The sequence below is a fragment of the Homalodisca vitripennis genome, chromosome 4 (assembly GCF_021130785.1).
Source record: "Homalodisca vitripennis isolate AUS2020 chromosome 4, UT_GWSS_2.1, whole genome shotgun sequence".
Taxonomy (NCBI): Eukaryota; Metazoa; Arthropoda; class Insecta; order Hemiptera; family Cicadellidae; genus Homalodisca; species Homalodisca vitripennis.
Window position 1 is genome coordinate 23,582,182 of NC_060210.1, and position 25,681 is coordinate 23,607,862.

Sequence of the window (25,681 nt, forward strand, 5' to 3'; positions counted from 1 at the left end):
CTCATGAAATTAGAGAAAATGAACAATTACATCTACAGTAGTTAGTTTTCTTAGCATGTCACTATTTTATTCTATATTTTTGTTCGTACATTTTGTTTTTCCTTGTAATATGGCACATTTTGATACATTTTAGCAATATTGTAGTATTTTCTGAAGAAAAATGCCAAAAGCAAAATATATTTAGAATAAGAATTTGAATGAAAACTCACATTAAGATTGAAACAATTTTATAATTCCAATTTTAATCCACTCTCTAAAGCTTTTTCATAAAGTCACTACATTTGGGGTTTTCATTATTTTGAAGTATTGTTCCACACAGAATGTTTATATATTTAGGGCCGACAATTTAAAATTTTTTATACTTGAAACACCAGCAGTTTTTACCAAAAATGTAACTGTCTTCTGAACTAATAGAAGTACTCAAATCATTCTTGAATATTTTTTTCATAAACTGGGGAACAATAAAAATATATACATCAGTTTGTCATATAAAATATTTGTTGCCATCTCCTAAACTTTATTAAAAAAACCATGTTTTGGAAACAATGAAACCATTACAATCTAAATGTATATGTATGTACATATGGATATATATATATATATATGTATAAATCTTGTTTATCCAATACACATTTCTCTTTATCCTATCATCTCAAAAACTCCTTGAACGTTCTCTTAGCAATTGGAGCACAAACGCCTACACTGCTTCGATGTCCTCGAAACACTGGCCTCAACACGCTTCTTTGAGGGGTCCAAAAGAGTCACAAAGTAACAAGTCTGGGCTACAGGGTGGATGTTTTAGTGTTCCCTATCCTAATGCCTCGTGGCGTTAGGTGCATGTGTCCTGGTGTTCTCATGTAGAAAAATATCACTTCTGACCAATTGCTGCTTCTCTTTTCTTTGTAATGATAATATTGCGGTATATGGTACTTCAAAATAATATTATGCATTGTGATTTGAAAGAGATTTATACACAGATTTTGGCCTACCTCGATATTGACCTTGGTTACATTCTTCCTTGGGCCACGATTGTGGCTCTTGTTCTTAACCTTTGTATGCCCTTCAGAAAAATCTGTAAGCCAAACAAACACATAGGTTCTTGACAAAGTATTGTCCCTGAACTGTGTCGTAACCACAGCAAAATTTCAGTTGGACTCACTCCTTCCAAAAATCCTTGGCCAAAAATTTGATTCCACAGAGACGTGGCTAGAACAATTATATTTCACTTATTCCCTAGACTTTATGAAAACATTACTGCTAAATAACAGATGTTGTTGAACTTTTGTTTATTGCTCTTATTTATAGGAAGATCTTTTCCTTATGTTATTACTAATTTATAGTTTAAATACTGTAGTTTTAGAATCAGTTTTATTTTGTGTTGCAACTTGTGAACTATTCAAACCAAATTCACAATAAATTGTGTGTGCCACTTATCTGCCATCATTTAAACATTCCTGCCTGCATTTTTAGTTTCCACATTGTAATAAACAGTCATTGTTACGTTCACTTTCATTTCAATTCAACTAATTGTACTTTGTTAATATAATTTTAGTGATAGTGAAGAACTGCAAAGCAGTAAACACAACAATTCTCAATCCAAACGTGCACCTGCTGGGAGAGGATGCAGCTTGTATTGCTTACGTACGACTCACTCAGTACATGGACAAGTGAGTACTTGGCTTAATTAAATAATATTCATATCGACAAACGTTTTCTCACATGTTAACATATATTACATGCTTGACCATGAGTTGTAAATACTCGATTTACACATTTCTTTAGAGGGTTATAAACTCTTAATGCGGAGGGTCTTCACTCATTTTTATCTCAGAAGTGCATACAGATCTGAATATCATGATTATTCTCCAAATTATTTAATAGGACTTTAAACAATTACTTTTCAATTAAAAATGAGTTTTTTATATATATTTAGAAAACTTGAGTTATAAAGCCGACATTTTTGGTATTTTTGCTCTCCCTCTTCACAGTTATGTGTTATAAATGGGCATTGTTTAAAAACTTTGAGGTGGGATGTATAATAGCCCCTAATCAAAGCTTTTTCTGAACTTATTTTGAACTGGTAATGTCATTTTAATAATATCATACAACTTAACTTACCACCACAGGTATCAGGGAACTGTCTTGATAGTTTATTCCTGAGCATACAATTTTCTGACAGTTGAATACCAACCAATTTATTTGTAATTTAATTGTGTTAATTATCGACAATGACTGTGTTTTGTTCCCTGTTTTATTATATATTAGACGTGACTAATTGTGAATTGTTTTCCAGGCAAGGTGTGGCTCACAGTCTGCAATGTGAGGAGACAAGGGTTTGGCACAAACGTGACAACAAGTGGCAGAATGTCCACTTCCATCGCTCTACCAACTCCCCTTCTTACACATTCGCGCCTTCCGCGCACAAATAAAAGACTTTCCGACACCTCATCAGGTTTTCTTCTTCTAATTCTACTTTTTCTTCTCACTAAATCAACTTGTGCTGCCCGACTGTATCGCACCCTCTGGGTGTTTCGTCTCTTTAAACCGCTCCGATCGTGGTTCAAGTTCCTTTCTTTGTCTTTGAATTTTTCTTTCTTCTTTCGACGCCGATTCGGAGAAGGAACTCCCTGTAAACCCGCTCAACGTTTTGTGCCGCTAGAATTCGCATCCGTTCAGTTAAACTCAAAGACTCAAAATTTCTCCTCCTGTCCGTGAACGGTAATAAAATTTTTATTTTCTGAGTGAAATTCAATGATGAGCTTGACAACAAGCTCCGTTGTTGTGAGAATAACTCGCACAAAAACTTGTACTGTGGATCCACTCCAAGACTGATAGCAATGTAGAGTGTGCGCGCGCGTATGTGCTGCAGTGGTGTTAAAGAGACGAAACGCCGTGTCCTTTAAGTGTAAGCTTAAATAAACTGTAGGTAAGTTGCCTTTCGACGTGCTCTCACAGTCTGGCGCTGAACTATCATGGTCGAATCTGTACCAGTCTTTTCCATTTACAATTTGAATAAGGTGATTCGTTTTTGATGCAAACAACTATTGTATGCTTTAGAACTTAATTAGGAAACTTTGAATATATTAAAATCTTTTTGAGCTTTAATCTAGTTGGGATTTTGTAAAAATCTCAGTTGCATGACCGATCTCACGATGACTTTTACGTATTATTTCAGTTATTAAATCAGATATACTGATTGTTACTTTCACAGCATTATTTTGATGTATAATTTTTAAAAGCATAGTATTATAATTTAAAATTTGTTACGTTTCAAGTTTGATTTGTGCTGGGTATTCTGAAGCATGTTCCTTGCTTGAAACACGCTCTCAAAATGTAATGATTCCTGTAAAATATCTAATGTGTAATTGTAGTGTACCGGTAAACCGGTAACAAGTGGTAATTTTATCTTTTTGGTTGAACGATGTTCTTACTACCCCGTCATGACAATTTAAAGACTTTAGTTTCTTGCCAATTAAATGTGACTCGTGTACGTTTTACGCATAGGCTTGGAACAGACTTGAGAGTAAAACAGCACGTGTGTCACGTGTGTAACGTGATAGAGTTTGGCCTAACGCAAACTGTGAATATATCGTATTGGGCATGCATGGTTCTCTAGCTGTAGTGCAGTGTAAAGTGAGCATTCTCTTGGTGTACACTTTGCGTTCAATTCATAGTTTTCAACTGAAACTTTTAAAGTAATTAATAAATATATTTAAGATTAGTTATATATATATAATATATATGTATCAGATATATATAGATTATATATATAAAAACACTATATATACATAAACATATGACATTGTAAACTTCTCATTGTACTTATATATAAATATTTATGTCTGTTGGACATCGACTTTTTGTTGGTTGTATTTTGTTGACCCCATCGTTATGGTTGTGGAGCGAATGGTAGTCTTGTGTGAATATTTTGTAAGATAGTTCATTATTTCAATTTTAAATCGTGCTTTAAACTTTTCATAGCTTTTATTAAATTGTAGGTTATTATATAAAAAGAATCATTCATCCATAAATCGTCTTATAGTAGTCGTAAGAGGTAATCATTTGCAAGTCCTATGCGAGTCTACGAATTTATTGGTATTATTTTAGCGCCATAATCAGTTGTGATAGTTATGTACAATGCAGTGACCGATTCACAGTTTGCACAGAGTGGCTTGAAAGTTGTTCGTATTTCTCATGTCGTCTTTGCCTTCACTGCCGAGGATAAGAACAGAACAGGTCGAGTTAGGACCTTACAGTCGTAGAATCTAAACCACTTTTGAGCCACCGTGTGCATAATATGTGAGTACAAATGTACGGTATTATAGTTTCTCTAAACCTTATTGTTTACGGTTAACGTACTTATAAATTACATGGTAATATTTTGTTAGTATTATAAAGTTAAGTAGATAAGGCATACAGACTGGCCGTAGTAACACTGCAAAAACTGAAAATCCGGAATAGTTGCCATTTTGTAAAGAACATCAAATTCTCAGGAACCGTTTGTTGTTCTCTTCAATTGATACAATTTTTACTGTGTGCCATTTTTGACTCAATTTTAAATACGTAGACTACTAGTTGTATAGGTTGGTACAACTGTTTTTGCAGTGTTTTCTCGAAGCCAAACCGTGCCATTTCATGTCTCGACGTGGTAAGCTGATAATGCTTCAAATGCATGCTCTTCACTAGTCAACAAGTTATAATAATAATAGTACCTTGCATTGTATTATTTCCAATTTATAGTTTTATGAATATCTCGTTCCTTGGGTTGATTCTGTGTGTATTTAAGTGTGTATTAATATTTCAATGTGTGTATTCTATTAATGTATTTTATGTGTTTTGTATTCATTAATGTTGTTTTGTTGTTTTAGTGCAATGATAATAGTTAATTTTATATAACTGTCGGTTATAATTAACTTAAGTTTTTATTATTGTTGAATTTTATAAATATATGTTAAATTTCTTTCGTTACTGAACAGGGACATAACATCGGATAGGTGCTTAATTTAATGAAATTAGATTGTAGAAAGTAACATTGGACAGAAGAAGTTGGATACTGTTACTTTTATATTTGCTTGATACCTTAATAATGTTAAGGCTTCATTGAACTCCATGACATCACACTGAAATTTATTTTCTGCCACCCCCTAAACATTCTATTGTTTGTAATACTTTAAGAAGCCTGTTTTAGTTTGTTTTAAATATAATTTATACTCAGCTTTAATGTTGAGCTCATTCTAACATAATATATTACATCTTGATTGGTAGCTTCATGAAACCAAATATTCCAGACACACTGCAGATACAATAATTAACTTCACCTTTTAAAGTCCAGTCTTAAATTCCCTTGAGTTATAAATGTATTAATTATCATGTAATGTTTTAGCTAATTTGATGTAAAGTTAAAAAGTTTGAAAAATACCTTTTTTTAGTTTAAAACATTTTTGTTTAACTCAGTTGTTTTCTGAAAACATAAATTTGTAAAGTATAATTTAATTTCTTAAAATTAAATTCTGTCACGAATTATAATGTAAATTAATTTATAACACTCGATATTACAAGAAAATCTTGGGAAATTTGCAGAATGCTCTAGAATTTGAAGCTGTCACCATAAACATGGTTTGGTGGAAGGTGTCGGTCGACAATCATATTCACCATCGTGCAGCAAGCAGCAATCGGAAGCTTTGTTATCCCCTCCTCTATGTCCTCTCGTCAATTCTGTACGTTAGTTATAATATTTGAGAATGCACCTCAGCCACCTTCGCACCTTTCCAACTGGTTTATACAATGAAATGTTAACCGAAATTCTAATAGTTAGCATTTACCACTGTACGACGTTCGCTAGGGTAAGTCCTGAGACCTCTAGTTGCTCCAGCCGTTTTCATATTTTTATGCGTTGTTCAGTGTAGTTTTTTATACTATTAGACTCTGAAATTAAAAAATGTGTTATAACCATTAATTTACTCTGTATTTTATCGAATGTATAAAACTGTAAGTGATGAATTTTGTAGTTTTTCGTCCTGCAGAAAATGATTGTGTGTACATGTGTTTGTTTTCTATTACTTGTTTTAATAAAGTTTAAACTATTATTATTATAACTTTGTTTTACATGTTTTTGTTATTTATAAAAATGATGTGTTTTAATTTTTCTCCAGATTCAAGTCTTTTGTGGGAAAATAAAATACATTATGTCAATTTAGAATTAATTTTTTTCCTCCCATTTTTCCACTCTGAATAGAAATTTATAAATCTGAGAGAATATATTATGCAATGGTTCTTAATACATTCACGACGACATGTACCCTGTCGGGTACACACCAGGCTTTTGTAAAGAGCATTGTGCACCCGACAGGGTACACATTTCATTATTGCTTTTGTGTTATTTGCTTATCTTGGAGATTTGTTAAATTTGATCCTGCGCTTAAATAAATACCTCAAACTATCTTGTCCCCTTGGACGCACAATTATTTAATTTTTATGGTAAATTAATTTTTTTAGGTACCCCTTGAGGTACACGGAAAAAATTTTAAACATGTAATGAAATAATAGTAATTGTGCAAAACCTTTGGCGCTAAAAACCCAATTACGGTTTTTTGCCATTATTATTGAAAAATTTGATGGCAAATAAAAAATTCTAAAAAAAGCTGTTGCCATGAACGTGGAAAAATTAAATAGCTGTAATAAACAGATGTATGGTAAATCACAAGTATTTATTGAGTGACACAAATTACATCAGCCAAAACCAAAATAAACCATCAGTGTTCATATTCATAGAACTGTTTGGTCTACATGAAACTGTGGAATTGGACCAGCACAACTATGTAGGTGACAGCCATCTGTAACATCTGGAACAATCATATCATGGTGTGAACGTTTACGCAAAAGTTTCTACAGATGGATTTGAACATTTGAGTTATTGAACAAGACATTGATGTGCAAGAGCTCCTGGATTTATCTTGTGATTAAATCTATAAAATAAAGTTGCATTTAAGTATGAACCATTTTCTAATCAAATGAGAACAACACTATAAACGAAATTATCTTTTACAGTTATTTTGGATGGCAAGATAATAAGGTTTCACAGTAGCTCTTACATTCAATGTCATTCACAACATTCTCTCCACACATCGTAATAACTACTTGTTGAGTGTTTCATATTGAAACACGAAAGCAGTGACTGTTTAGTATCAGTTTTGTTGGTATATCTTTTTGGTTTAAAATTGAAATGACAATCCAAAGTTTGTAGCTGGCAGGTTGCTGGGTGCTATGTGGTGATGCAGAGCAACCAAACAATCAACACTGACTGAAACATGAAATAGTTCCAGTTCCACGCAGTGCAGTTTCTGAAATCTGACACTGTCACAGACTTGACTCCTGGAATCTGGAGTCCTCGTCCATCTGAAGGAATCAAGAAACGTGGCGATGGAGATGTTCAAAATGAACTCGTTTCAACATCAGAGACACCTAGACTACAAATAGCTCTGTGTGGTTACACAGCAGCCATCCAGTGTAATATAGATGAAGAGTCTCATTGTCTCATTATACAAAAATAATGTTTATGAACATCTTCATCAACAACTTATTTAATATCTTCAGATGGACTTTGTCTCAAGTTTCCTGGAGTCAAGTCTGTGAAAATATTAGATTTCAGACTGCACTGAGCAGAAGGGAAAATGAAGTTAAACTCAGCATTCACACTGACTGAAGTTTTGGAACAAACTGACAGGATCGTGTTGGACTGGACTAGCGTAATATGAAGATGTTATGTAATTTTTTTGTAATGATCATATAGCATCATTTTTCATTTCTACATATAATAAATTCCAACGTGCCCCAGATGATGTCAGGTCAGACCCAGACTGGCCTAAACTTGTACTTTATGTGAATAATAGTCTGAAGGATTAGTTGTTAAAATTGTCAGTGTATTACCACCAACTTTATACACATCAGGAAAGTTTTCTAACATTGTACCTAAAATTTCCAATCTTTAGCAGAACGAGGACTATGTTAATCCAAATGTAATTTACAAGGTTTTAAAAGATGTTCCATTTTAAAATATTCAATTGATTGGAATAGAAATAACATTACAGTTTTAAGTTAAATATTATATGAGATCTCACCTGCGGTAAAATTATTTCTACACAAAAATTAATTGTTATGTCGTATTGTGCATAAGAAATAACTAATACTGTAGTAGCTCACTATTACCAGTAATGGTATGAAAAAATTTGATTGCGATATTTCTTGTCAGTTAAAAGTAATAAAGTCGTCCTAAAACTTAATTGTCACTCTATATACAGGGTGACAATTAAGTCCTGATACTACTGGATATGTTCCAGACGGATTGAGATATCAATGTAAAACCTTCACCATACTTATTAAATTACTTTTTTGGTTTTTTTTAAGGTAAAAACATTGTACCCCCCCTTTTCAAAGGGGGTTAGAAGGGGGTAATTGAAACTTTCAAACTGCAACCCCTATCTTGTGACATGTCATTAGAGAGTTAAATTTAAAAGAAACACAATGACATGAACAAAACATATCTACGCCATTTCTAGCAAAAGTTATGATGGGCAAATAACACAAAAAATCATCTGTAGAGACATGTAATAATAAACTATAAAATGACACTATTAATTTATCCACATGACACCTTTCTTTTTTCTGTCTTAAAACTCATCTTTTAAAGTAATTGACTTTGTCAGATTTTGAGGGCTTTTCGGCAGGCAAAAACAATACATGTCCTCCTCCATAGTGGATATAGTCACAGCTCTCTAATTGAGAGATCACGGGTTCAAATCCCGGGAATATCCAATGAGAAAGAAATAACAGCCGCAGTGATAAGCCAAGAGCTGAAGCTTCAAAGAGAAAAACACACCTTTTTTGTTTCTGTGCCTTTTCTAGGAAGTAAATGTGAAAGTTGTGAATATCATTTTGTTTGTAATAAATTTGCCTTTAATTTGTATATTTTAGATGGTTATTCGAGTGAGTTTAGTTGCGCGCTATGCTCTGCTAAATGTGAAAAAAGAGTTAGCTTTTGGACTTTCAAAGAGGTTGGACTTTCAAAATGTCAGTTCATCTCAAACATCACAGCTTCCTGAATTTCAAGACTTTTAATGGGTAAGGCCAATAAAGGAATGATCCTGGAGCTTGTGTGCTACTGAAAAACTAAATTCGTTTTTTTATAAAATATATGAAGAATAAATCAATTTTTAATTCACACTTGCATTTTTTTTCCCAATTTCGTCAGTGATTTGGTATTGGGGAGTAAAGTGGACAATTTTCATTCTTGAGTAAATTGGCCTTTTTCAAATACATATTACAAGATTGGGTTACTCAGTAAAAATGTCCTTTATGTGTGGATTAGTTTTACAATAAACTCACAAAGCTACAATAGCTTCACCTGTGTGTAAGGAAGCAAAATAACCTGTAACTTACATACTATTTAATACTATTTAAATAAATCAGTTTCTTACACCGTAAAATTTAGCCCTGTCAAGAATGAAAAGGCCACAAGCGGAGAACTGTGCGGACCGACTGCGCAGGCGCAGCAGGAACACGTTTATCTAGAAATGCAACATAAACACATTAAACATGACAGTCATATTATTGTTTATCTAGCATTGAAAATATAGAACAACCAAAAAACAGTTTTATGAAAGACAGCTCATTGTACCACCTTTGTTAAATTCATAATTGTGAAATATCGTTATAACACAACGAGATAAGAGTTACTCCATTTGGAGAGGAAGAGAGTAATATTATAGCACCACAATGCCGATGGCTAAAATTATTTTATCAAGAAGTATAAGATCCAAGTGGGGTAGGACATACTTTTCTTTTAAGTGAATCTTGTTATTATTCTCTATTTAAGTTTGTGATGCATTTTCCCACAATATTTGAAAAAAATACAGTAAATAGCTAATAGTTATAACAAATAACTCACTATGATATAAAGTTATAATAATGAAGCCATTAATTATATAAGTAAAATGTAACTTTTCTTATTGTTGCACTTCTCATGACATATCACATTGTTTTGTGTGTTTGGTTTGTTTTACATTAAATGTAAAATAACTTTTTAACAGCTTTCAACATTCTCTCCATTTTTTTTAGCAATAAATAAAGTGAGTTTTGTAAAAATATACTTTAAAAATTTGTAAAAACAAACCATTAACAATTTTATACTCATAAAAATATTGTATTAGTTTATTTATGAAGAAACAAGGGGAATGCGCTGTGTTGGTAGTAATCTAACAATGTTTTATTGTAACAGTCATTGTAAGCAGATTACACATTTTTGTTGGACGCAATGAATGGTTTCATAAAAAGAATGTGTTATTATATGATATAACTCCACATTATTATAATTAGTAAAGTTTAATTGGATAAGTTTTAATAATTGTAATACCTTATAAATTTGGAGTTCTAACACACCCTGCGTTAGGAGTGCACGTGAATACACATTAGCAATCTGCCAAGATTCATTAGGTAAAATGAATTTGATGGACTAAAAAGGTCCAGCTAACCAGTATTATTACTAAAACCATAAATAAGTTTGAGGTTAAAATCAATTATGCTCATAAGGAGGGCTCGTGGTAATCACCCAAAGTGGAATGGTCGGAAACCCAGCCTAAACTAGTGATGGGCAGTTAACGGTGAAATTGAAATGGTCTAATCCAAGCAGTGAAATGTTGCTGGTTACCCATGACTGGATATTTATTGATCACTGATTCTTTTCAGTTATTCGCCATTGGATTGTAGATCCACTTCAATAATAAACGTCACGTCTTGTCATGTGAAGAGCCAACATCTGTGATTACATTTCATAATTACCACTTTATAGCACTTACAAAATATTATATAGCTAATAATATTTATTCTGTGTTTACAATAATAAAATACAATGAAACAATAAAATAAACTACAAAGGTTAAACATTACTATTGATAGCTTTGAAATAATGTTTTGTGTGGTTTTTCAGTAGTATTCCAGTGTATATAATGATTACTAAAACCTTAAATAATTATTTAATTGTTATATTTGTACATAAATGTATTCTATTGATAGTTAAGATTTTCATTCTGTTTTTAAAGTTGAAGTTTAAAGTTCTGAATTTTAAGTTGAGTTCACTGTTAACACCTAAATTCACTGTTCATCTTTTCAGTTCACTCTTCAGCGGCAATACCAGTAAGAAGCGATTTCATTGTTCCAGTTCTGGTTTGTGACAAGTGACCTAGAGAATACAGAAACAGGGTAAAGTTAACACTTCAAGCTTCTTAAAGGCATATTATTTTGCACAATTCTCTGGAGTTCAGTTTTGAAAGAATTATAACAGCTTTCTTTTCTTTGTTTGAAATTTGTTTTTGAAGATGGAAGGAATGTGAGGGAAACAGGATTTTCCGGACATTTGCTATCGTTCAGTGATACATGAATCAGTAACACTACGTTTTGAGATCTGCAATTTGATCTCTTCTTCAGGTAACTAACCTAACACATAGCGGGGAGCGAAATCCACAATGGTGGGCCTGAGCCAGGTTGCGGGATAGCCTTCTCTAACACTGAAGCTGTGGTCAAAGATTGGGAAAAGAGGATAAGAAACATTATATTATATATATATATATATATATATATATTATAGTATATAATTAAAGATAGTATAATTTTACGTATGCAGTATTATACGAAGTATAATTTTAAGGGATTTAAATTAGCTTTGATTTATTGCAGGCGTCACTCGATTCATGGTGGTGCTGCTGTGTTTGTCTGTGATGCAATAAAATACTGTGTGGTTGATGTTGAGAGGTTCTGTATAGAAATGAACTTTGAAGCCTGTGCTATTAGACTATTTTACCCTAAAACAAACGTAATAGCTATATACAGACCAAGTGGAAGTAACAGTAATAGTTTTCTTTGATCAATTGGAGGCTCTACTGGAATATCTGACAAAATTAAATTGTGACCTTGTAATTTGTGCAGATTTTAACATCGAGCTCTGCGGAAATTCGAAGGAAACTACTGTGTTGCATAACATTCTTCGCTCTGCTGGTTTGTATTGCACGAACTATGAACCTACTAGAGGCATAGCATGTATTGATAACATTGCTACCAATTTGACTCCCTCATCTTACCTGACTGAGGTTTTGGATTGGCCTATTTCTGATCATAAGTTCATGAGTATCGAACTTCTTGCACATTCAAATCTGTGTACCAATGATGTACAAAATCAAAAGGTTTTGCCTATTAAACACCGCCCATTACCACTAGGTGCTCTTACAGATTTCAAACGCTGCCTGGATACACTCGATACATGCTATCTGATGTGGACTCAGAAACCTCATATAATAGGTTCCATCAAACTTTTGTTTACTGGTTGGACATTCATTTGCCAAAAAAGAAAATTAAGCCTTCAAACAAACCGGCTAAAAGAGCTAAGTGGTATACACCTGAACTGGACAATCTTAAAAACATAGTGATGAGCTTGTTTCGTCGTTCCCAAACAACTGGCCTGGAGAGTGATATAAACTCCTATAAAACTGCCAAGAAACAGTACAAAATTGCCCTGTGTCAAGCTAAGAAGAAATTCAACGAGAACTTTATTGCAACTGCTAGCAATAAATGTAAAGCAGCGTGGCAGGTCATCAAAATGGAGTCCGGTGCCTCATCTGCTACACACGCAGCTCCTGATGCAGACAACCTCAATAAGTTCTTTACTGCCGGTGTCGAAGAGGTGAGGAGGAGTATCTAGCCGACAAACACTTCTGCTATTGACCTCATCCAGACTCAAATTCCTGTACCAACCGAGGGTTTCCGATGGAATACAGTCAGCCCTAGTGATATTGTGAGTGTAGTGGCCAGGCTCAAGTCAACCAAAAGTTGTGACATCTAAATATGTCCGCTGTACTTATAAAAAGTGTCATACATGAAATTGCCGTTCCCTTATCCATATGTATAAATAATTGTCTCATGGAAAGCAATTTTCCAGCCAAACTTAAAGTATCAAAGGTTGTTCCAATATTTAAGAAGGGTAACAACAATGAATGTGACAGTTATAGACCGATCTCCCTGGTCCCTGTCTTCTCCAAAATTTTTGAAGTAGTTATAAAAAGTCAGGTGAGTACTTTCTTTGAACAAAACAATATTTTTAGCACTAGTCAGTTTGGTTTCAGGCCGGGGAGGTCCATGATCGATGCAGTCGATGAGCTTATATCCTTCATCCATTCTAACCTTGAAGTGGGATTATCCACTGGTGCCGTCTTGTGTGACCTATCAAAGGCCTTTGACTGTGTCGATCGGGACATACTCCTGAAAAAACTAGAATTGTATGGTGTGATTGACCGTCAACAAGCTCTTTTCAAGTCATACCTCAGTGAAAGGTACCAAACAGTTTGTTCAAATGGAAAGTTTTCTGAATATTCTGAGGTTAAGTACCACAGGGGTCGGTGCTGGGCCAATTTCTATTCATAGTTATGGTAAACGACTTGGTGTCTTGTGTAAGCTCGAAATCTGTAATGTTTGCTGATGATGCAACTTTTGCCACATCACGCTAATCAATGCTTCCTTGCAGACAGAGACGGATACTTTACTTATACAGGCGAATAACTGGTACAGAGCCAACATGTTTCTGATGAATGTAGAGAAAACAAAAAAAAATTTCTTTTAGTAACCATGGAAATAATGACAGTAGCCAAACGGTGAAGCTTTTGGGAATTATACTTGATCCAAAGCTATCCTGGAATCCTCATGTTGACTATGTGTGTAAAAAGTTGCATAGAGTGATTACCTTCTAAGACACCTTAAACAATGCATACCAAATGATAGCTTAAGAATGGTTTATTTTGCATCTTTTCATAGCACGATAGTTTATGGTTTGCTTTTTTGGGGCAACTCCAGTGGCATAAACAGTGTTTTGATCACGCAGAAGAAGGCCATGAGAATTTTGGATGGGAGTGATCCCAGAGTTCACTGCAGACCTATATTTGTAAAATTAAAAATATAATAAGTTAAGACAAATTTTAGCAGCTTCACGCTTAACAAGCATGTACATAATTATATTACTAGAAATAGAGATTTAATTAATAGACCATACACAAGATTGAGTAAGATCTTGTTTTCCTATGAGTTTGTTGGTATATCGCTTTTTAACAAATTACATTTAAGTCAGTGTAAAACGATTTAAGAAAGTCATGCATGACTGGCTTATTGAAAAACCTTTTTACAAACTCGATGAATTTTACAGTACTGACATTAGCATGTTAATGTTTGAGGAGATATAAGTTACATGTGTATTTTAATTTTTACCTAAACTGTAGCTTATTTTGATTATTTTTTACCTATGTTACAATTTTAAAAGTCACTTTCCCATGTTACGTTCGCATGTTAAGTTAAATTAATTTCTTGCACTGGGTTGCACGGTTCGTTTGTTTTTTACATTGCTATTAGTCTACTTAACTTTTTAACTTAATATTATTAAAACAAATTTTTAACTTATTAACTATTGCTTTTAGCTATCGCTTTGATTCAACGGTATTATGCCCGTGATTTAACTATGAATTTACTGCACGATTGATTACCATTGTTTATATGTAATGTATATTATATATATATATATATATATATATATATTTGAATGTAATTCTTTATCTGTTTTAACTTGCAAATTGTAATTGCATCATATTGTGACGAGATCCATTGCATGTAAATGTTTAAAGATCAATAAAGATATCTATCTATCTATCCACCTATAAAGTGATCATGTTCGCTTATGTGTTGACTGATTTTTTAATAAAGGTACCGTTGAAAATTGGTATTAAAATGACTAAAATAGTTGGTTTTATAACTACTGTATACTGGTTTTTTTTTGTTATTTGACTTTAAACATTTTGAACAGACACCATTTTGAAACGGGTAAAAGGATTTTGTTAATATTTTATTTTCAAAAAGATCTACCAATGGTTAATATAATTCTCAAGTTTCGTAACTTTATTTTAACTGGTTCAAAAGATATAATTTTTTTTTATAAAAACACATACAGACACATAGACGGAAAACTAAAGGTTTTAGAACATACCATTATATTAACTTTTTGGCTCATTTTTATGTGTAGAATAAAATCGCAAAGTATTGGAACACTTTTACTGAACACCCTGTATAGCTGTTATCCACGGCTTAGCACACAATATTTTAAATAAGGTCCTTAGCCTGCCAGTAGTGGTGGTTTATCTTGGACTTACGATGTAATATGATGGTGCCTTATGATATTGTTTAATGTAAGTAAGTACCAGGTTAAGTATTATTTCAGTGTTCATGATTAAGACAATCAGAGGTTAAGGGACTGACTCATATCAGTTCTTTTGCGTATTGGAGCATTTCTGGATCAAATGAATAATATTACCGACGCTACAGTCGAGCTTACCTTTTTGTCCTGATCAAGAAAATATAAACATAGGTCTTACAAACCCAATTCGGTAAAAAACCCTTATATCCAGCGTAAGCTATTTTCAATGCGATAGTATAGTTTACTATGTTGTCTAGATAAATAAACTATATGTAAACACGTAGGACTGAGAACCCGGTCAGAAAAATGTCCACTTCAGGCCGTTTAAATTTACTTCCATTTAAATATGCAGTGTCAAATTTGGGTTTGCCTTATTGTTCCGATCAAGACAATATATTCATATGTAGGCCTCAGAAACTTACTTCAGTCAAAAAGGGCTTACTCCCTGCTCTAGCTGTCTTCTTTCAATCTAAGATATTCCCTGTATCATAGTTGATTTTGCATTATTGACCATATCAAAAATACACTAAGGATAGCATACTAAGGACTGAAGAGCCTAATACGATAAAAATATCTACTCCCGATACAAGGAGGAAATACTAACTTCATGCAACATTTCTAAATTATCGTATATATTAATTAGGCTATGTGTTATAGAAGTCTTGCTGTTTTTCGGATCTACAATTCTGGGAAATAACGGCTTGTTGAGGCATGTCAGATTTCATTCCTCTGTTGTTTTAAGCTACTGTAAAAATCCCATGTAAATTGCAAAATAGCCAAGCAGTTTTGATTAACTCTTTTGCAAATATTCACAGCTTTGTTCACTAAGGTGGCTCTTATAACAGAGTTTTAATAGCATTTCAAAAACAAACTTTAAACAAAGTATTTCCATTGCATTAATGTTTTTGATCCGTCATTGGTGCAATCCGAAATAAAACTTGTACTACAATATTGGCTTTATCTGCTTCCACTGCTGACCAGGCAGTGTGCACTTAACACTTTATAACATTAAAATGTTAACTAACGTTTCAGCCCTTTTAACGAACTTCAGATGAAACATCAAAGAAGGTTTAAAAGTGTCAACAGCTATTTAACGTCAGTTACATGTGCATTGTGAAACAGAAATATTATAACCATTCTTACAAATTCTAAATTGTTCCCAGAAATTTTCTGATCTTTCTCTTCCCATTAACCTTCCTTGAACTTGAACAAATATAAAAAAAAGAATTAGCCAAATTGGTCCAACCGTTCTCAATATTAGCACTACATGTAGCGGTTATTTTATATTTATAAGAAGATGTTATTTTCCAATAACTGGGAGTTCACTTACCATTGTCTTACATGTTTCATCCAACTTGTCGTTGTGGTGAATAAGCAGCTCTGCTAGCAAGCGGCGGGATTCCTCTGTCTACAGCAAAAAGAAAAAAATTAAGAAGATTTGAAATACTTTAATAATAAAACACTTTATGTAGTCCAGTAGCTCTAAAATAGTTTCTTGCTAATAGTTTCTGTATTTAATGTGGCAAGTCATCTTTTATTTGAAAAAATGTGAGGATTATTTAGTCGGATGTACATTGCACAAAACATGCAACATTGCTGAATAAATGAATATTTAACGTACAATATAACAATTGTACTTATAAAGTGATTTTAAACCGCACGAATCCATATTCTCAGCAGTATCATTATTAGCAGGCAGGGCATTGGTACGTTGTAATAGTGCTGTTAAAGACAACTAGAAGAGATAGATCGGTTGTAAGTCTATCACATCGTCATATACAGGACAGTTTTAGTAGTAGAGTGTATCTCCTACACAGGCTTGGAGAGACTGTAACACAATGACAGTTGAAATCAGCTGTATATCTGTGTCTGAATGGACAATAAAGTTTCACTAGGCAAAGTGTCTACACCTAAGGCATAGCGGGTCTTACCATATATACAGGAGATTTCAGCTGTCTCTGTGTTACAGTGTACTCAGTTGAAAATAAAGGGTGACCCAAAAAGAGCGCCGGTTTTGAAATATCAAATTAAGAGATTTATTTTTATGAAAATCTGAAATCAAATACATAAATATGTTCCTCTAACCTTTCGATTTCATGTATGAAAAATAATGTCATGCATGTGTCCTCCTCTGCTACGCTGGCACGCAACAACTCTGTCCATGAAATTAGCCATGACTGCACGACAAGTTTCCACTTCAATTTGGCCGACAACCCGTCGAATTTCCTCCTTCAACTCATTGATGGTTCGGGGTTTATTGACATAAACTAATGACTTTAGATAACCCCAAAGATGAAAGTCACAAGGTGTTAAGTTACACGACCTTGGTGGCCATTGATGGTCGGAATTACGAGAAATGACGCGATCCTGAAAGCGGTCACGGAGCAACACAATTGTTTCACGGGCAGCGTGGCAGGTGGCACCATCCTGCTGAAACCACAACTGGTCAATGTCTATTTTATCCAAATGAGGCCACAAAAACTCCCTAATCATCGTACGGTATCGGTCTCCATTCACTATCACAGCTTGTCCTTCCTGATCTTCAAAAAAAAAATAAGGACCGATGACGCCGCCCGACCAAAAGCCGCACCAAACTGTCACTCGTTGTGGATACATTTCCCTTTCGTTAATCATGCGAGGTTTTTCTGAACCCCAAATACGGCAGTTCTGTTTATTAACAAATTCATTCAATTGGAAGTGCGCCTCTTCACTGAAGATGATATTCATTGCGAAGTTTTCTTCCTCCTGCGAATTTCTCAATACCCAACCAACAAACTGTCGTCTTTTCTGGTGATCTGCCACTTTCAATTGTTGCGTCAGCTGAATTTTATAGGGGTGATATTTGAGATCGTACCGAAGAATTCTCCGTACAGAAGAACATCTTAAACCCAATTGTTGAGAACGGCGACGTATTGATTTCGCTGGGCTAACAGCCACACTGTCACGAACCATCTCAATGTTCTGTTCAGTTCGGACACAACGACTACGTCCAGAACTTTTGAGGTCGACTGTTGAACCCGTTTCTTGAAACTTTTTCATGAGTCTACGAACTGTTGATTCATTCGGTGCTTCATTACGCCCTAGAGTACCGCGAAGTCGCCTAACAGTAGCTGCATAACACTCTCCACTCTGATAAAACGTTTTCACTATTAACACTCGTTGCGCACCAGTAAACTTCTCCATGGTTAGACACAGAATGCACTAATGAGAGAAATATCAGCTGCGTCAACAATCGGAATGTAGTCAGAAATAGAATCAAGGTCAAACATTGTTGCCAACCGATAAAATAAAATTTACCGGTCTTTTCAAAACCGGCGCTCTTTTGAATCACCCATTAGAGGTTTGCTCTCTTTTCGAGTACAATACAAGCCAGTGTAGGAGATAAATTCTACTACTATCTTCTAGGGTTTTCCTGTTTACACCACATTGTATAATTATAAAAACAATTATATTCCGGAAATTCTTCGGCCTTGTGGAGGAGAACCGTCTTTAGTCTACATGTTAAACTGAAACCTTTCATTATATACGTCTCTGAGAAAATATTGCATCCAATACTACAAATCTGTTGCCGAAATACATCCGGAATATAATTGTGTTCATAATGTTTCAAGTAGTAACAGATTTGTAGTATTGGGTGCAATATGCGGTTGTGGTGAACATGGGCGGATGGCCTTCCCGGATGAGGTGAGTTCAAGGCGGATGCGTCGTGTTCCTTGATTAACAATTAATGCGTTTTGTTTCAGGTGGCGGAACAGCTGGTGAAAGATGTTACATACAGTACTGTTATAGATGTTATATTATGGTTTTCGCGTGTATATAATCAATAAATTGTTAATACCAGTACGTATTTGTTTGAAGTTTCCGCCATACCACGCCCTGGGCCCCGCCATACTTTTTTTATCCTGCAAAAGCGCGTACATGGGTACCGCCATATTGGATTTTTTGTTCTTGCCAAGAAAAGTAAGGTTATGTTGTACTGGTTCCCGCCAAACAGTGCCTTGGGCACTGCCATCTTGGATCATATAACCCGCTCTCGACCATTCAGAGCTCTGGCATATACTCTCGGGAGGTCTACTATTTTTGAAGCTATTTACTTCTTGACTATTTCTATGGCTTCTCTTATTCTCTTTGGGTAGTAGTATAGAATGTTTGCAAGCACAGTTTGTTAAATTTTATTCTTTGTTTGGTGTTGTAATAATTTTGTCCCGCTATGGCCGATTTTTCTCATAACGTTTTAACTCATTTTGTTTCACCAATGTAGACTGACAACTACAAATACATATTATTTTACACATAACGTAGTGATGGTAGGAAGGTTTGATTCAACTGAATTTTGTTTATATGATTCAAAATGTGTACAGTTCTTCTTTTAAGAACAAAGATACAATATGGAGATGACAATTAAGTAGTCTACTATCTAATTAAATATTTTCATAAAAATATATTGTTTCAATAATATTTAACAGCATTTGGAAATCTGAGAGAACCGCTTTGCCAAAGACTTTAAAGAATCAAACCATTTTCCCTTTTTGAAACCAGATATAATTAAAATGTCCTTGAAGCGTATAGGTTCATCTTGTCAACTTCCCGCCTATCAATACCTTAGACAGTCTTGTTAAGAACAGATTAAAATGGTTTCCCATAAAATTTTAGAGAAAAGTGTTTACCTGATAGCTAATCCAGTCGCACTTGCTTCCGAGGTACCAGACCACAAAGAATCTGTAGGGGACGTCGATCAGCGTGCTGAGATGGTCGGTGTAGACCCTGAACTTGGTGACGAACATGAAATACGAGTAGTAGGTGAGGAGGACGATCTTGTTGAGGTTATACCAACATTGTAAGACAACATCGAGGCCGAAACATTGACTCAGACTGTCCAACAGATTGCAAGACTCCCAGTGACGGTTCATTAGTCTCTGTAGCCTTGGCGAGGCATCCACACACCGGTGGTCCAGGGCTTCAAGAGCACTGTTGATGTCCTCAAGGGAAATTGCGATGATGGTGAGCATCGTTACCAACAAACAGATGATTGCAATCTCTTGCAGATTGTTGGAAACAAAAGGAGCGGCTTCGAGGAAAGCCACGGTGCCGAAGCATCTGGCAAGAATTCCAAAGGATCCGGTGAATAGAAGCACGTATACCAATAGAACCATCCAAAAAACACTTTTATTTATATTTCCTTCTACTTTTGACAGCAGTTTTACCGCCAAATTTAAACAGGATAATGTTTTTTTCGTGCGGTAGATGAAAGAATACAGATTGAGCACTACGGTTCGAAAGACAGCGTAACCCATGATGCAGATGACTTGGAGAAGCAGAGGGTTACTTTTAAAGTTGGTTTTCTTGAAAGATGGAGTGAAAGAACTGTTTAAGGACATGAAATATTTTAAAGTAATCGCAGCCATGTATGCTATGAAGATCAGTTGTTTCAACGTGAAGATAAGACCAAACCTTTGGTACTTGAATGAAACGTCTGTAAAGTGAATTACAAATTGCTTAGAATATAAACATCTAAGAATGTTAACAATATTGTTATGAGAATACAGTTTAAATTCATTTCAAAATCTCACATACTTACATATAATTATTTGGGGCAAGTTTGTGCCTCTATATTATTGAAGTTCCTTATTGGATTTTATCATAATTTTGATTCAAATGAAATACAAGAGAAAACTATTAATTTTCTGAAAATAGATGTTTCTGTACACGCAGGACAAGAATTTGAGAAAATCACTCATTCACTTAATCCTAAAAGTGCCTTTGCGCTGCTTCTGGAGTGACAGGATATTCATGATGGGTAAGGTTGATGTGGTAGAGGGACCCCAGCCTGTCAATAACGGGCACCGCATCTCATTCATGTCACCATGGAAGAAGGAGAGGCTATCTCTGTTCCAGCCTCTTCCAGTCAAAGTGGGCAGAGGTGGTAGTACCTCATGTTTATGCTTACAAAAACCTTTAAATGTGAAGGAGCCAGTCAACACCCAATCAACAGCCAGCCTCTACACTAAACTGGACCTACCAATCACCACTTTGTACCGAAGTACACTAAATATATCAATAAATCAATCTTATCCTACAGAGCTCCTAATATAACACTTTGATACTATTCCTGGGACGAATTGCTGATTGACTTTAAAATCACATAGTCTTAAAAAGACATAGCCGTATGCACTGAAAATTTCCTTCATGTCCCCCCCAATAAACTTTCTAATAAGAATATTCCTCTTTAATGGAATGACCACAAATCTTGGCCCCACAAAGTAAGGATGATTACCAAGAGTGTTGACCACGAATCGGCCTAAACCAATCTCTACCTAATTATTTTTAAGCCGAGACATTAATCAATAAAATGAAAAGTGCTTCAACAGTGTACCGAATGACGATAACACATGGGGGTGGTGACTTCTGAGGTCGTAGTAATAAATACTCGAATTGCAAAGTTTACTTATAAGTTCAATTTAATTAATCAAACTTACAAGCACCACTTTTAGTTGGTAAATTAAATGTATGCCTTGCCACGTTGCTGCCAATTAGAGTACAAGAACTAAAAATGTATATCTGATAGGTGGGCCTAAAATATCCAATGTTCTATGGAATTATGCCTACAATATTTTACTTTATAAAACTTTAAGATTTTACTTCCCTTCGCAATATGTAGACTCACAACCCAGGCGTCGGCGTCTTGGCACGAGACATTGAAGCTGTAGTCTAAGAAAGGTTATTTCTAGTCGGTAATTACTAGAAGATGAGTAGAAGTTATGAAAGTGGTAGCCATCTACTCAAATAATACGTGAGCTCGCCTAAAACAAATTTGCGACGGTATTAGCCATTTAATGAGACAAAAAACTTATCACGACAACGTGCTCATCAGAAGGACGATGCCACAACTTGTATCCATTTCAATCAAGCATAAAAGATCTTCAAGGGTAAGTTACTTTACTATTTACAACTTTACTTTACGTTACATTCATTTTTATATGTTTGGCATCAAAGGCCTAATTTAATAATACGAAAATATAAATTTTACTTACGGACATAGCGGGCGAGGTGAAATCGGTCACGTAGTTGGGCTGCTACGAAGGGTTACAATAAAATATTCATACGCGTGCCAATTAGGTAGTTAGTCCGCCGATAATTTAGTTCCGGAACATTGGATAAAAAATAGTATTAAGTTGTACTGGCTAACTAGGTTGTGAAATGTTGCATTATATAAAATGGAACTAACTAACGGTACAACAGAAGGGTTAAGCACGTGTAACTTCACTAATTGCTTTAATCACCAAAACAAAAAGGTCAAAATTGAATAGTTTTATAATTTACTCTACAATATATTATGATTTCTATTTACTCTTGGATTATTAACTATCATATAATAGAAAATTAATAATTAAGGATACAGTTCGCAGGGTTTTAGCTTCATGGCTGAGATAAGTCAATTTCTCTAACTGATACCTCCGCAACTTGTACCGGAAGTGGGTGTGTAATTCAGCCACGTATAAAAATATTGAAGGTGTTCAGTCATGATAGTTTTATTATAATATTTTATAATTATTAAGGGATCACTTATATTGCTTGGTGTATGATAAATATAAATAACATGAGAGAGTTATACTCTGTCCACAGATAAAGGCAGAATCATGATAAAGAAAATAAGTAATTTTCTTTTATTTCAGAGTAGTTCTGTTAAAGATAAATGCTACTGATTTGCTTATCAGGTCCAAACAAGAATGAGATAAGTGAAATGTCTGTTGTAGTCCTGTAACTAGCTGAATTTGTATCAGTTTAGATGTTGATCAGTTGATGTTTTATGTTTGTTCCGTTTGGTTTTCATAGTAATGGCGTGTTTTATAGAAGGTTTTTATCACATAAAAATGTCCATACAAAAAAATTGTGTGAGTGGTCATTTTGTTAGAAGAAGGTGTTTCTATCTACCCCAATGGAATGTGCGTAGGCGGTTAGGTGTGAGAAGTGGTTTCAAAATTGTGGAACCGCAACCAGGAGCAATTCACTCTTCTCAGAAGACTAGGACAAGGTGTTTGAGCTCCACCACACACATGGAAGACAGATGTTCAGAACTTCAAAATGACCTTAGTCAAACAACTGGAACTTGTATATCAGACCAAACTGTGAGAAATCAAATCAGGAAAGCTGGAATGAGGTCTAGGAGACCTATCCAAGTGCCGATTGACTGCACGTCATAAGAGAGCAAAATTGCAGTTTGCAAGAGACCATAGGTGTTGGCAGATGAGACAATGGTGTAAGGTAATATTCATAGACAAGGTCGAAATTTACAATATTTTGGTAATGACGGCTGAGCTAAAATATGGAAAAGAGCTTTCATTGGCACTTATTATTATAAGTCTATAGCGTCAACAACGAAAGCAGTGTTAGACTATTAATGTCTAAAGTTCCTATAGATGATCAGTACTTCAATGTGATTACTCACTGTGTTCTGTGCTCAGAACACGGGAATTGTAGAAGCAACAGTGCCTTTATTGTATTTAGCACTCCATACAGATTGCACATTCATTCCGAAAAACTACTAATAGGAATTTTGTATTGAACTGCCTGTCAGCTGTTCTAGATAAAATATTAAATATATAAAAACAAAACTGAACTATGAGACATGGTTCCACTACGAGTACACTTTCAGTTTAAGGCAAGTTAAAATATACCTTGAATATTTGTAACAATGTAGAGGTTATAAACTCCTAAAATCCCTCATGGATATGCCTATGCTCTGATGCAGAGAACTCTGGACTTAGGAGTAAATAGCGGTTTGATGACTAAGCAAGCTATTTGGAAATGAACTAGAGTTGGTTAATTTTATTATTTTCCCAGCAAAAAAGAAAAAGATTATTTGCGCTGTATTACTAATCGAAGGAGAAGGAATATCAAAACAGAATAAATTGTGTTTTTAAAATAATGAAGGGAAGATTGTAGGAAACTCTGTGTTTGCGTTGCAGCATGGAAGAAAACATCCTTCCTGGAGAGGTATTTGAAATAACTGATATTTAAAATTTTTTATTTCCGTATAGAGGAAGTACAGGTGATATTTTACGCCAAATCCTAACCTTCTAAGTTAACCCATTCGGAAGTTATCCTGCATAAACTCGGCACACCAACAGAAATTTGATTTAATCATTAGCTTAGCCAATTAAACTTCGTAGTAGCTATTTTAAAATATTTCAACATGTTTTAAGGGCCCAAACCTAGAATTTATAATCAGTGATTTTATTGTTACATTTTCTTACAAGTCTTCTCTGCACTAATAGACATAAACTGAGTTCATGCGCCAAAGTCCTCTTTGGCATTCAAGACTGCTAATTGTAGAACATATTCGTTCTTTAAAAGTCCTTTGAAACTAGCAGAAACCGGTAAGCTATAGATACCTTTGAAATTATTAACCTGTTCGCTAAAGTACCAGACCCTGAAAAGTTCACATTTCTTTTAAGACTCAAAATTTCAAGACTGATGCCCATGTTAAACGTGTAGGGTAAGCAAGCTTGAATTTAATGCTATTAAAAAATCAACTTTGTTTTAAGTTTGTGGGGTATTTTAGAGTTTGAACTTGTACAACTGAGTAAATAAGATGGTATCCCTTGCTTACTGGCTGTCTGGGCCTGGTTAATATGAGGATGTGTCAAAATATAAACAGGACCTATTTTAAAACAAATTAGAAGTTTATTTAACTAAACTTACAAATATATATTATATTCTTTCTCTATATTTTCTCCCATGCTTGAAATACCTTTTTTCCATTAGATTGGGAGCTTTTTTACTCCATCATCATAAAAAAGACTTGGACGATTTCTTAGCCATTGGAGCACAAACGCCTCCACTGTTTTGTTGTCCTCGAAACACTGATCTCCACACGCTTCTTTGAGGGGTCCAAAAGATGAAAGTCACAAAGTGACAAGTCTGGGCTATAAGTGGCTGTGTTCCCCATCCCAATGCCTCGTGGCGTTAGCTGCATAATTCCTAGTATTCTCATGTAGAAGAATGTCATTTCTGGCCAATTGGTGCTTCCTTCACAATAATATTATCTATTGTCACTCCAAAGAGAGTTATGCTCTGATTTTCTTCATAGATTTTGCACTTTTCTAGTGGTGTCCTTGGTTACACTCATCCTTGGGCGACAATCTACTATCTTTCTTAACCCTTTCACATGCTTCAGAAAATTCTTTGTGCCAGTATATTTATAAGGGTTCTTGACAGGGTATTGCCTGTAATTATTACATACTTTCGGTTCAGTTTACTCATAGACATGCACATTCACTCATGATTTGTTTTGATAGTAAATGGTACAAGTACAAGCCACCTGCGTATCAACCAATCAATGATTCCTTAGGAATTTTTTATATAACCATTTCTGTTTATATTTGACACATCCTCATAGATAATAAA

The 25,681-nt window shown here is 34.5% G+C and overlaps 2 protein-coding genes across 23 annotated transcripts in view; one reads left to right on the forward strand and one right to left on the reverse strand.

Annotated features, from left to right (window-relative positions):
* The window catches only part of LOC124359040 (calcium/calmodulin-dependent protein kinase type II alpha chain), a 393,022-nt gene extending 386,927 nt beyond the window's left edge, over window positions 1-6,095 (forward strand). For all 22 annotated transcript variants that reach the window (XM_046811406.1, XM_046811401.1, XM_046811405.1 and 19 more), the window contains 2 exons: window positions 1,553-1,667; window positions 2,294-6,095. In XM_046811406.1, the coding sequence (XP_046667362.1) occupies window positions 1,553-1,667; window positions 2,294-2,429 (251 nt within the window). In that variant the 3' untranslated portion in view covers window positions 2,430-6,095. The remainder of the gene's footprint in view (window positions 1-1,552; window positions 1,668-2,293) is intronic.
* A 593-nt stretch (window positions 6,096-6,688) lies between these two features.
* LOC124359041 lies at window positions 6,689-20,941 on the reverse strand. The gene is made up of 4 exons (XM_046811426.1): window positions 19,942-20,941; window positions 16,605-16,682; window positions 9,474-9,563; window positions 6,689-6,842 (listed from the first exon to the last, which is right to left on the reverse strand). Exons 1-4 carry the CDS (start codon window positions 20,677-20,679, stop codon window positions 6,783-6,785), a joined length of 966 nt encoding a protein of 321 aa, XP_046667382.1. The 5' UTR covers window positions 20,680-20,941; the 3' UTR covers window positions 6,689-6,782.
* Between the last annotated feature and the right edge of the window lie 4,740 nt (window positions 20,942-25,681).